The sequence below is a fragment of the Carettochelys insculpta genome, chromosome 2, assembly GCF_033958435.1.
Source record: "Carettochelys insculpta isolate YL-2023 chromosome 2, ASM3395843v1, whole genome shotgun sequence".
Taxonomy (NCBI): domain Eukaryota; kingdom Metazoa; phylum Chordata; order Testudines; family Carettochelyidae; genus Carettochelys; species Carettochelys insculpta.
Genome location: NC_134138.1, coordinates 132,129,051 through 132,142,849, shown reverse-complemented (window position 1 = coordinate 132,142,849; position 13,799 = coordinate 132,129,051). Strand labels below are relative to the sequence as shown.

General features: G+C 45.1%; 1 protein-coding gene across 1 annotated transcript in view; it reads left to right on the top strand.

Moving 5' to 3' along the window:
• PHLPP1 (PH domain and leucine rich repeat protein phosphatase 1) overlaps positions 1-13,799 on the top strand; it is a 229,625-nt gene that overhangs the window by 148,882 nt on the left and 66,944 nt on the right. The window contains exon 4 of the mRNA XM_074987780.1: positions 11,317-11,483. Coding sequence (XP_074843881.1) covers positions 11,317-11,483 — 167 coding nt within the window. The remainder of the gene's footprint in view (positions 1-11,316; positions 11,484-13,799) is intronic.

Sequence of the window (13,799 nt, the reverse complement as noted above, 5' to 3'; positions counted from 1 at the left end):
GTGTGGACTTACCCTTAGATGTGGTGGGGGGGGGGAAAGAGTGTCTGTGATGATGAGTGTTTGTAGAGCCCCACAATTCTGCTGATATCTCCACCTGCAGATTGTGTTTGTGGATAGCAGATGTATGTGAATCCACATTTTGTAGCTAGAACCTCGCAGATCTGTGGATATGTGGGGTGCATGTCTGAGCATGGCTCTTGATATTGGTACAATGTGAGGAATTGTTGAGTAATATTTTTAATTTGTGGAATTTGATTGGTGAAGGCAGCCTCAGGAAGTAAATATGTCAGACTCTCAACTTTTAGTCTGAGGGTGCTTTCCTGGGAATATACTAGAACCCTGACTGACTTGGGGGTAAGTTGAATTTTTGCATAACTTGGGAGAGCCATCTCACTTGAGTGGTGGGGAACTGGGAGCCAAGATCCAGCTCCCCACAGCTCACAGGAGACAGGAAACTGACCAGTGCTGGAGCAGTGAGGCAGGGAGATGCCACACTGCTGTGGCTGCCTGCCCTGCTTCCCCAAGTGGGGGGAGCCAGGTGGGCAGACAGCTGCAGAGCGGCTTTGAGTTGCATTACATGAGTTAAGTACAAATTAAGTGCAGTTCAAAGTCACACATTTCATGAAGCCATGAAAGCCTGAGGGACTCTTACTTCATAAGGGCAGATCTTTGAAAATCAGGTTAATGGCTTGCACAGAAAGGTAGATGGAACCTTTAGCATCCATGCACAAGCTAACTTTCAGAGAGTGCAATTTTCAGTCTTAAATTTTATTTCATTCATCAAGGGTTAGGCCGCCTAGAGCTTCAGCTGGCATCTTTTTATTATTTATCTAAATCTAAATAAAATAAGTAGTGTAAAATAACCTGCCCAAAATCTTGCAAGTAACTTTGAACTAACTCCCTAAATACAGAAGACTCATATCCGGCAGCCCTGGGACCAGTAGGTTGCTGGATATTCAAATATTCTGGATAATAGAGAGGTATGCCTAGCAATGTATAACACTAAAGAAAAACAAGGTTAGATATTAAGAAACAGATGTCTGCAGAGTACCTCATTTACCAACAATGGCAGTATTGCACACTAAAGTTATACAGTAAACTCTCAGACTTCGGAAATAACAGATGCTGTTTGCCAGCCGTGCCCCTGCCCCAATGCCGGAGACTCCTCAAAGGCACCAGTAGGGCTGGAGGAGCCAGGGGGAAGGGGCTGCAGCAGGGTGCAGGAGCTTTCCTTCCCCTGTCCCGTGGAGCATGTTGGTGCTTGGCCACTGCCGCCTGCAATGGCACTGAACAGCAGCTGTAGTGTCGGAGGCTGCTGCCCACTGGCAGGCTGAGGGCAGCCATGTGCTACCTTTGCATGGGCAGCTTGGAGTTGGGGGTTGGAGGAGCCGCAGCGCTGAGAACTGCAGGAGGCATGTGGGCGTTCAGCTGCTCTCCTGGTGTTTGGAGCTACGTCTACACGTGAAGCCCACATCGAAGTAGCTTATTTCGATGTAGCAACATGGAAATAGGCTATTTCGATGAATAACGTCTACACGTCCTCCAGGGCTGGCAACATCTACGTTCAACATCGATGGTGCACAGCACCACATCGAAATAGGCGCTGTGAGGGAACATCTACACGCCAAAGTAGCACACATCGAAATAAGGGTGCCAGGAACAGCTGCAGACAGGGTCACAGGGCGGACTCAACAGCAAGCCGCTCCCTTAAAGGGCCCCTCCCAGACACAGTTGCACTAAACAACACAAGATCCACAGAGCCGACAACTGGTTGCAGACCCTGTGCATGCAGCATGGATCCCCAGCTGCAGCAGCAGCAGCCAGAAGCCCTGGGCTAAGGGCTGCTGCACATGGTGACCATAGAGCCCCGCAGGGGCTGGAGAGAGAGCGTCTCTCAACCCCTTAGCTGATGGCCACCATGGCGGACCCCGCTATTTCGATGTTGCAGGACGTGGATTGTCTACACGTGCCCTACTTCGACGTTCAACTTCGAAGTAGGGCGCTATTCCCATCCCCTCATGGGGTTAGCGGCTTCGACGTCTCGCCGCCTAATGTCGATGTTAACATCGAAATAGCGCCCAACACGTGTAGCCGTGACTGGCGCTATTTCGAAGTTAGTGCCGCTACTTCGAAGTAGCGTGCATGTGTGGACGGCTTGGGAGAGGGAGATGGAGGTGTGAGAGGAAGAATGGGGCAGGCGCGGGGAAGGAAAGTGGGGAGCAGCAGACAGAAGTGATGAGCTGAGAAGGTCAGTGCATCATCATACAGTGCAATCATTTGGATATAACAGACTTTTGGCATTAATGGACACCCCTTCCCCCATTAGTCCATTAAATTGAGGGCTTATTGTACTGTATTAGCTGTATTTATTTGTGTTTACTTTCACTATATTGTACTTATGGTAAACATAACTAAAATGTACTTATGGTTAAATGCTGGTTATTTGAGAGTTGCTGGATATAAAGGAGTTTACTATGCTAACCTTTTCTAGTAATAAAAACATCTGGTAATGTACCATAGTTGGAACGGTTAGTTTGATATATTATTGTAGAATAAAACTGAGGGTTTTAGATCAAGAAGTCTAAACAGAGCCAAGATCAGGGAGCCCATTGAAGAACAAAACCTGCAAAGGAGGGGAAAAAAATACAACTGCAGTTTCTCAAAATATCCTGTGAATTTACCACTGCATACATTGTGTCAAATAATGTTTGGGTTAGTACAGGCCTCTGACTGACACTGAGTACACAGCTGCGTGGAAGTGTTCCACCACAGTTGTGGTGGGTAGTTAGCTTACCTGAATAATGGTTTTTACATTTGTCAATATCCAATAGAAAGCGTGGCTAAGGGAAAAAAACATTTTAAGTTTGTAAAAAAAAAAAAAAAAAAAAAAAAAAAAAAAAGTCTTAAGTTCGACTTTTCTGGCTCCCACCCTGAAGCACAGCAATAGAAGAATGAGGCCAGCTTTAAAGGTTTTCAAGCAAGTGGCAGTCACTCTGGAAGTTTCCAGTGCCTGACAGTGATCGGTGAGTGGCATATCAATTTGGGGTGGGCAGATCGAGAGCGGGGGTGGTGCAGGTAGCCAGTGCAATCTGTTGGTGTCTCCTGAGGAAGACCATGACCCTGGGAGATGTACAGGCCATAGTGGATGGCTTTGCTGCCATGGCATTTCCTAACTGCGGTGGGATAATAAGTGGCACACGCATCCCCATCATGGCCCCTGACAACCTGGCCTCTGAGTATATAAACAGAAAGGGATACTTTTCGATGGTGTTGCAGGCATTGGTGGAGCACAAAGGTCATTTCACTGACATCAGTGCGGGATGGTTGAGGAAGGTTCACAACGCATGCATCTTCAGAAATTCTGGTCTGTACAGAAAGTTCCTGGATGGGACTTCTTACACAAATTGGGAAATCAAGATTGGTGATGTGGAGATGCCTTTAATACTAGGTGACCCTGCTTACCCTCTGGTTCCTTGCTTCATGAAGCCACACACAGGCCCCCTGGACTGCAGCAAGGATTACTTCAATTTCATAGTTGGCAAGTGCAGAATGGTGGTAGAATGCACCTTTGGCTGTTTAAAAGCGAGTTTCAGGTACCTAATTGACCTGTTTTGGACCTTTCAGAAACTAATGTCCCTACCATGGTTGCAGCATGCTGTATTTTGTGAACTTTATGAATCGAGGCAGGAGAATTTCATGAGTGCCTGGATGACGGAGTCTGATGCCATGAGCAGGCAGCTAAAGCTGCCTACGTGGGCATTCTCCAATACCAATGCAGAGGCAGCGGCAATCAGGGCAGCTTTGAAAGATAGCTTTAGGAATGATCTTGCCAGCTACATGATTGCACTGTATTTCCTTGTTGCAAGTCCACCCCCACTCTCCAAAATTTCTGCATACCACCAAATGGAAAGCAATAAATCAGACCCTGTCTTTCACAGAAAGAATACTTTTATTGTGGTGGAGGAGATTAAGGTGCAATTAGAAGAATGGATGTAAAGGGAGGGTTATTTTCACAAAAAGTGTTTGTATTTTGGGGAGTGTGAAGGATCATGTGTGTTTGTTTTTTAACTGAGGCAAACACAAGCATGAAATAAGCCGGCTTTGGCACTCTGGGCATTGCCTCTGGAGTCGCATCAGCTTTTGCAACCACCACCCCAGCGCTCTCTGCCATGATTCCTCTGCAGGCCTGGCCATAGCAGCAGGCAGCTGTGCTATCAGCCCTCTCAACCCCTACCCAGGCCCCTTGGCTATGAGTCCTCTACAGTTCTTGCCATAGCGACGGGCAGCTTTGCTATCAGCGCACTCCACCCCTCAAAGACCCCATAGTGATTGGTGCACCTCAGCACACATGGGTACCAATAAGTCACACCGTGGCTGTCATTTAAAAGAATGTTTATTTGGGGACGAGAGGGTTCAGTAGCAGGGAAAATAAGGGATGTCAAGGGAGGTGGAATAACCTTTTGTGGTGAATCTTGCGGGGTAGAGCGACAGACTGTCCTTGCCCTCCCTCCCTGCATATGGGGACTGTGACAATGAGGGGGTGGGACCTGGATTCAGGGAAGTCCAGGCAGCAGAGCCCACAGTGCTGCATAGGAAGTCGCTCTGCAGCTCCAGCATGGAGTGCAGAGCCTCAGTTTGATCTGTCACAGCTGTTATGAGCTTTGCTGCATCCTCTTTTAGGTGTGCCGATTGCTCTCTACTGAGCTGCAACACAGTCTGCTGCCACTGTGCTGTCTCCCTGTTGCTGGCAGCGGTTGCTCTTTGAGCCTGCTGCAGGTTTAGGTCCTGCTTGGACCTTTCACTTCCTCACCCTGTCTCCCACACTGAGGATGCCTGCTGGTTTACAATCAGTGAAACTTCCTTTTTCCAAGGCCACTGTAGGCTTCTTAAGGAGGACAAGGATTCAAGCTGTGCATTGTACAAGCCATCACTTACTCACACCATTTCATTGTGGACAAGTTAAGCTGTAGTCCACTTTACTAGGGGTGGCAGGAAGCAGACCGGAAAGCAGGGGAAGCCGGCCAGTGTCCGGCGGGGGGGAGGTTTTTTTCAGCTGTTCCCTGGAGCAATCTTATTCAAAGCAAACCCTCCTGTGCTGGACGTGCTGGTGTTCAGGAGCAGGGTCTGCAGAGCCTGGCAGCCGTGTGGTGAGGGGGAAGGGTTCAATGACAGCTGGGTGGGGAGGGATCCCTGTCAAGTGCAAAGAAATGTGGGGAGTGGGGAGTTTTCCAGCCACATGACAGGGGAACAAAGTTTCTTGGTAGTCACTGGAGCAACCCTCATCAGGGAAAAGGCCATTTAGAGCAGGGAGAACCAGCTCTGGACATGCCGCTATGCATGACCAGGGTCTGCAGAGCCTGGAAGCCACGTAGTGGGGGAGAAGGTAATGATTCCAGATTTATGGACAGCTGGTTTGGGAGGTGTCCCAGTAAAGCACAAAGAAAAGTGGGATGGTGGGAGGGGAGTTTTCCAGCCACATGCAGAGGGAAAAATGTTCCTTGGTGGCTCCTAATCAAGCCAGCAGCAGGGTGGGAACAGAGAAGGCCTGGAGAGTCTGCCAGCCATGTGGAGGGGGAAGACATAGCGCCTGCCAGCTATGTGGTGCAGCAATGCTGTCCAGGGAAATGTAAAAGGGCAAGGAGCATTGCAAAGAAATCCAGTCAAAATTCCCATGCTGCTGTAGGTTGTTAAAGACATCACCCTCCTAAGAATAACAGACAGCGAAAGAGAAGAGATGCTCATCCTGTGTGAGCCTGGAAAATTTGCCAGAGTTTTGTGTGGCACCATGATACCAGATTACTATCTGGTTGACTGGCATGGCAAGGTGTGCTATCATGGAAGCCACAAGAAATTAGGCCTCCACAGAAACCTTGTTCAAAAAAATACATACCCATACCCATACCCATCCACGGCCTGTTTTGTAGCATTCAGGAAAAAAATACTCACCAGAACAGCTGGGTCCCAGGGATTCAGGGACTGGCATAGAGCGCACCAACTCTAGATCAGTGATGAGGAGGTCTGGGCTGTTGGAAAGAACTTCCTTGGTCCCCTGCTGGTTGCCCTTGTTCTCCTTTCCATTGTTTTCTTCCTAGCCCCGCACTAGACTCAGCTCTTCTCAGCTCCCTCTGGACTCTGCAGAAGGGCCTCCTTAAGAGCCCAAATTAAGAATGGGCAACATGGTTGGGTCTTTCCCAAGAAGTGCATCCCGCTGTTCATAATACCAGCATATCTTTGGAGATAACCCAGACTGCTTGTTGGCTTCCTGGACTTTGTGATAGACCTGCCAGAGTTCTTTCACCTTCACCCAGCATTGATAAGGGTCCCAGGAGTAGCCTCTATCAATCATTCCATGCGTAACCTTTTCATACGTGTCCATGTTTTGCTTGGACACTCACTCTGCTCACCACTGACTCCTCTCCCCAAACAGCAAGGAGATCCATAATCTCCTGAGCTCCTTGCTGGAGTTCTTCTTTGACCCTGAGAACTCAGATCACAAACCTGAGTGCTCATGATGACAGGAGATGGTTACCAATGCAATAACTAAAAGAAATTATGGCTTCTGGGCACCTTTGAAATTTTCTTGGCTTGTGGGTGATGAATTCAAATTTATGGGCTTCCTGTGACCTACTTCCTGTGCACCTGATGAGCAGCAGAGGTGGAAGAGGCCTGAGCGAACAACCATGGAGCATTGTGGGATACATACAGGACACCTCTGGAGCATAAAGTAGAATTAAGATATGGCATTTCCACGCTAGCCTTAATTTGAATTTGGCGCTACATTGAGTTGCTTCTCACACTGTTATATTGAACTTTAGCACTGCCTAAAATCGACCTAATGGTATTTTCAGTGAAGACAGTGAAATTGTAAAATCAAGCTAACTGCCGTAAATTTGACTTTAAGGCTATGTCTACATTACATGATGATCTCCTTTTGAAATATTAGCAGGGGAAAGCCAAACTTCCATAAAACTTATTGGGACGTTTATCTTTGAAAAGAATATAGCAAAGTGTTTTGTTTGCATTCACGTATTATTGTAATGGTTGGCACATACCTGTCATATATGACCCCTCTGATTGGGTGCATCCATGGTCTTGAAACCAATCCAGCCCTGAATTGGTGCTGTCTCTCCCAGGCTTTCCTGGAGATGCTGTTTTCCTACTGCCTTCCCCAGGCTCAATCCCTGTTCAGTATCCACAGCGCGCCAGCAGTGCTTACTCCCCCTGTCCTTGACTTCACTTAGCTGTCATTGGTGCTGCAATTCACTCACATAGCCAAGCATGCCATAATGTCTTCTCCAGCTTCCAGCAGCAACTACATGCAGAGCTATTCTGTTCTGCAGATTCTTTTTGTACGTGGGACCAGACTGACTGCTTCCCCTGCAGCCACTCTGGCCAGCATTGCAGGACCTCTCCACTGCTCCTTATTTGGGTTGACTGTGGCAGGATCATGACTTCCCTTCCCCATTGGGGTCCTCTGTGCTTTGCATGATGTCGAGGTCACAGTTATGAATAAAAAACAGTTGAAAATCAGGACTTCTGAAGAACAGATTGTCTGTAACTTCATTAAAAGAAATGTAAGCTACTAATGTTCCTGTTTGTGGAGAAACTGCTTTCCATTCTGCAAGCAAATGAACTGTTTTGTTGTTTGTGGCTAGGGTAACTGGAGTGACAACCAAAACTGTCAATACTATCCTTAGGCTTCCAGTGGTGGGTACAGGATCACTACCATTTCTGTTACAGGGTTATTGCTACATTCTGTTTTATGTGAACAATAGCAGGCATCACTTCTACATCTATCTTAGGTTCAGGTAATTGAAGAAAATTCAGGAAAGGTCAGCTGAACCATGGGTTTTTTCACAGTGGGGATTATGAACAGATCTGATGTCATGGTTATCATACTCTTTGCATTGATAAATGGGGAAGAGGAGGTTGAAAAGCACTGGCCTGATGCCCGCTCTCAACTTACATGTGTGTGTGCACACAAACCAAACAGCTTCCCCCCATATTTTTTATCAAGGTACTAGTTGTATTTAAATGTAGATTTATTTTTAAAGTAATCATGCCGGCGTGTAGTTCTCATTCTGCATCAAATATCTGCAGTAAAATTAAGCTCTCCCCAAGAAATGTCTTTTCTCTAGAGGGGCTAGGTGGGGAAGTAAAACTATGTAAATCTTGTTCTTTTTGCAGATGTGATTGTCCCTAGCTGCAGTGCTTTTTTTCTTACCCTTTTCTATGATAATCACTCTTGTCACCTGATATTTTTGTGCTATAAATCCATTGCTGTGATTTTTAGCTGTGCCTAGAAATGTCATGTCCCCAGTGCAGTAGGTTTTAGAAGAATACTGTGATTTTAATAATCCAGTAGCAAGTACAAAAGTCCCAGGCAAAATTTCTTTGAATCTAGGTTGATGGAAGCACACATTTAAATCCCCTTTTAATGCGGAAAATAAGACATCACTTCAGTGTTAAAGCAGTTTTGAAGTTGACTATAACAAGCTTAAAAACTGGCTCTTGTGAGCTGAGACAATATATTCTGAAGAATTTCTTGTGGGTTTTTTGTATCTTTCTCAGTGGAAATGTGGTACAAGAAATCTACCATTCTGTTGAGTTCTTTAGCAGTTTGTGGTATATAACAGTTAAGATGTTTGAGTCAGTAAGAGCTATGGAAGTGAGCTGTTACAGGTTGAACCTCCCTAGGCTGGCACTCTCTCTTTGCTTGGCAACATCCATAATCCATCATGATTTCATTTAGCTGGATGACCACTCATCATGGGTGTGACCAACTTTCCTGTGGTGCCATACAATTTTTATATAGCCACTACTCCTGGATCTGTGCTCTGCACTGTTTTTTTAGCTGTAATTTACCCCAGAATGTTTTCTAAGAGCCCAGTAATCAGTGGAAGTGTTGGTAATGCTGCTAGACAATATTTACCAGATTTTATGGGATTTTCCAGATCTAAAGAAGTGGGTCTTTCCCACAAAAGCTCATCACCTAATAAATTATTTTCTTAGTCTTTAAAGTGCTCCAAGACTGCTTTTTTGTTTTGTGAAGAGACAGACTAATCCAGCTACCTCTCTGATCTGTTGCTGTGTTCTAGCCAAAATTATGTTTATTCACATGGCGCCTCAAGGTCATTTTCTAACATTGATTGAGGTTTCTAGGAAAGACAAACCTGTTTTCTTGTTCCTATAACCCTGTCTGCATGACCATGTGAAAAGGATTTTTAAATAGTTTTGGCAGAAGCTGTGTTGGGGATAAGGTCTCTTCTTTTTTGAAAACTTTTTGCTGTCACTCCAGGGTTGGCATAGAATTTGCTGAAATCAGCATTAATCCACCAGTGACCGTTGATAGCAATCCTGGAGATTTTAATAGGGTATTTTAAGAAAAATGACATTAAATCATGTTAGGGAGAGGGGAGCCTCCCAGAATTGCTTCAGGCAGAGTTAGCATCCCTGCGCCTTTATTGGTGTATAATGAAGCAGTGTGTGGATACAACACAGGGTAAGGCAAAGACTTCTTGCTAACTGTGGATAGTAAAGGGGACTCGGTTGAAAGGGTATGGTGATATGCAGCAGGGTTCAAGGCAGGTAATCATGAAACAAAGGAGTTTTGGTTTCTAGCGCTACTTTTGATGTCATGCTTCACAATACTATGTGATATCAACAGGAGACTGTTCTAAAAGAGAGCTACATATGAAAAAACCTTTTGTACATACATTAAAATATTAGTTGTCTTATTATATGGCTAGCATTTAGGCCAGTCCATACATTGCTGGCTCTAATATTTGAGATTCTTAAAAGAAAACATACTCACAGAAATTCATATCCATTCTGTCATTTGCTGCTTTGGTGTAGCTTGCTGCTACCCTACAATAAAGTGCCAGAATTATTCTTTTGAATAGATATAATGCCAGCACAAGTGCATACAGCTTTTACAACCAATCTTTGGGGTATCGATAGAAAAATGACCACCTTTATTTTAATAAAAACCCGGTTTGGCATGAAGTAACAGTTTTGCAGAACAGCATTTTTTCTCCTACCGGAGTTTTGTGTAGAAGTTGTGTGCTCCCATTTGGTTTGAAGAACCAGCATCTCTTGGATATAAGTTACAATATAAATGACTTCATAAACTATAAAAATGCAGTTGTTGCTACACATCTCTGGCAAGTGTAATTTAGACATTGTTGAAACAGGGTTTTTTCCCCTCTTGTTCCCTTCCTCCCATTCCTGCTCCCTTCTGAGTCCTGACATGCCCTTTTCCCCCCCACCCAACCATGAAAGCTCCCCAAACCAAATAGTGACTCGCTTCTCTGCCCCCAGTCTAACCTCTAGCCTGGGCTTAGTTGTCCCTTGATGTAGAGATGCCTAGTCCATCTCTGGCACTGCAGACAACCACAGGGATTGGAGAGCAGAAACACTGAGGAGCAGCAGGCAGGTGCTATTCAGCACGTATCTCACCTGCACAGCACAGTTAACTCACCTCACCCTCGTGCTCTGGAATGCCTCCTCCCCCCAGTGTCGGCAGGGCAGTGTGTCCCCCATGCGTTGGCCATTCTTGTTGCTGCTCAACATAGCATGTCTGAAACCATGTTACCAGCCGTGAGCAGTGGCTGATGGTATTTCTTTAATGGTTCTGGATAGTATTTTTTTTCTTCTGAAAAAGCTCAAGATCTCAGCATCTCCTTTGTTATACCTCTATAGGTTACTCTAGGCTATTTTCTCCCTTGAATTGTAGTGGAAAGGGTGGGTTTGAAATATGAGCAGCAATAAGAGTTCCTGTAAATTACTAGTCTATTTTGTTTGAGTGATGTAATTTTTCTCTTATTCCCCTTATTAGTGCTGCATTAAAGTGCTTGAGATAGGGCATATGGATATGGCATCTCTTTTGTGCGGCTAACCTTTTTTCATCTCTCTGGTGTATTCTCCACCCATGCAGCAATAAAGACAACTACCCTGTCTCATTTACTACTATTATGCACCTGCAGATGTCAAGCCAATTTCTGATCTTTCCTTCAGGTCTTCAAGTATTGCTTCCAATTTTTATATGCCTTCTATTAAAAGGTATATAGTGTACATTTTCATATGCACTGGTCACTACTGGAGCTTAAGTGGCTTTACAACAGAGCAAGGGAGGGGTGGTGGAAAAATAGGGCAAGAGATTAATTGAGGAGAAAGTAATTATGCGTGCGTGGGTTGTGTACTGGCAACATTAACCAGTGATTTATGCTGTTCAGAAAAACTTAGCTTGCGTTCATAGGTGTAAAGGATGGTCTTCTGTTGTCACCAAGTTAATGTGTTTGGTATCTTGTTTTATAGATTGCCTCTCAGCGCATAAGCTCAGTGGATCTCTCGTGCTGCAGCCTGGAGCATCTGCCTGCCAACCTCTTCTACAGCCAGGACCTCACACATCTCAATTTAAAACAGAACTTCCTGAGGCTAAACCCTAGTCTGTCAACAACCACAGGACTTAGTGAAGTACAAAGGTAAATCAAAAAAAGCCACATGCTTTCAGGCTCATCCTCAGTTCTAGTTTCACTCGCTATGTGCACATTTAGTTTGTAAGAACTTCTCTAAAGGTGTATCTCTAAGAAGGCCAAAATGTATGTACAGTAGGGTCTCAACATTCGCAAGGTTCTGTGTTGAGAACCCTCACGAATGTTGAATTTTGCAAGTAGGGCAGCCTGCCCTGGGGCCCTGGGTGAAGCGGAGGCTGCCAGCGTGCCGTGCCTGGGGGAAGCAGTTGCTCGCAAATAATTGATTTCGCGAACATTAAGTTCATGAGTCTTGAGAACCCTGCTGGATTCTGGGCAGGAGAATTTGCTATGGTGTGCTAGATTCCAGTCTGTCTTGTAGTTAACTAATTTGGAAAAACCATGTACAGGAGACTGATAAACATCATAAAGAATTGGAATGTTCTCTGAATTAAGGAAGGTTAAGGAAATAGTTTTCCACATTTGCTGTTTTTCCTTACATGCACCTGAGCCCAATTTTTGTGTTTTAAATCCATTGATCTTTCACTTTCATATTTTGCCTATCAGAAGGGTTCTGTACATGAGCTATGAAAACAATGGATGACATCACATAGATGTCAGGAAAACCAACTATGTAAATTAAAAGTGACCAGTGGGGCCAGCAGCCCCTGGGGGACGTGTGGCAAGGTGAGAAGGGGGGCTTTAGCTCTGCATCGCAGAAGGGGTGGGGCCTTGGGACCACCCAGTCCGTGGTGCTGGCTACCCCACCCAGCTGTGCAGTGCAGTACTGCCATGGTGTTTCAAAGGGACCTGGGGCAACTTCCCTCCACCCAGCAGCAGGCCTGAATGTGAGATCTGCTCCTCTTCCTTTTCTGTACTACCAACTTCTCCAGCAGCTGTGACCTTATTGAATGTCTGGATTTAACCACTAATATATGTGACTGTTTTCTGATGGGGATAGAGCAGAAAGGAACAAATTGGTAGTAAACGGTATCATTGCTTAGTTGTGACAAGAACATTGTGTTTGTGTACATCCCCCCAAATTATGGAACCAGACATAGTCCAGTAGGTGGATATTTCTATGTAACAAGTAAATCTGTTTTGCAATTTGTGGTGCCTGAATTTCTGAATGCAGTGGACGATTTGTAAATGGTTCTTTATACATCTATTGTAATATATTATAGCCAGCATTTCTGATCCTTTTTGTTTTTGAAAAATACCCAAAAATACAAAATGGATTATGGAGGCTGATGCATTTTTACATAATCTCCAATTGACTTTTAGAAAAACAAAAAATTTGGCACAGTAAGAGATGAACAAGCCCAATAAGTCTGATTCACAAACAAAACAGACAGTATTTCCAGGAACAGAAGAGCACAGTCAGAAGTAAAATGGAGTATAATAGTTGTATCGATACCCTCTGAAACCAGAAATAATGTACTACCTAATGTTGAAAGTTGGAAATGAACAAACTGGTAACCATAAGAACTAATTTTCACTTTCACACATGAAACAGTTTTGCTCTCTTTTTTTAATGTTAGAAAAGGTACAAAAGTCTTTTTGCAACAAGTGGCTTGGTTCCAACTGCCACTGAAAAGGAAAGTGTTCAAATAACATGGCGTGCTACTCCTATTGTCTGCCACATTTGTGCTCTGCGGTGAGATGTGGTGATAGGAACTGCTAGAATGTCTCAGTGAAAGACAGCAACAGGAGCCAGAAAAAAAAAGGCCCTCAGACAGACCTGGGGATGAACCACACAGCTCTGAGAGCTCCTTTGACCAAATAAAACTTCTTGTTCTCTCCCACTCCTCCTCTGGTCTCAGTTTCTGCTTTACAGCAGGTCTGGGTAAGCCATCTGAACCTGAGGATGCTGTATAGAAAGTTTGCCTCCTGCAGGAAGGAAGCCATTCCTTCTCTGCCAACAAGTGACAGGGTGAGCTGCATCTGAGGCTCAGGCTTGACTGAAGGTGAACTGTTAAAGGTCTGTGGATCTTTTCAAAGCAGAAGAATGAATTGCCAGGCGAAACAGTGCTCTGGGCATGGGAGCCCTGCCCTTTCAACCGTCCACCCCAGGCTGTACAGTGTCCTTTTTTCTGTCTCACAGGTCTTACCTAGATTGTTGCCCCCTGAAGGGCAAGGTTCCTGAGGCAGATGGAACTAAATCAGGAGCCTTCACGCTTATCGGAGCCTGGCTGGAGGAATGCTGTGCTCCTGCAGTGCTGATAGGAGCAGTCACAGGGACCCTTTAAGGAGCGTTCACCCTGACTCTGAAGAGATTCTAGTTCTACAATGCACTCATTCTGTTCTATACAAAAATGAAAACACCAA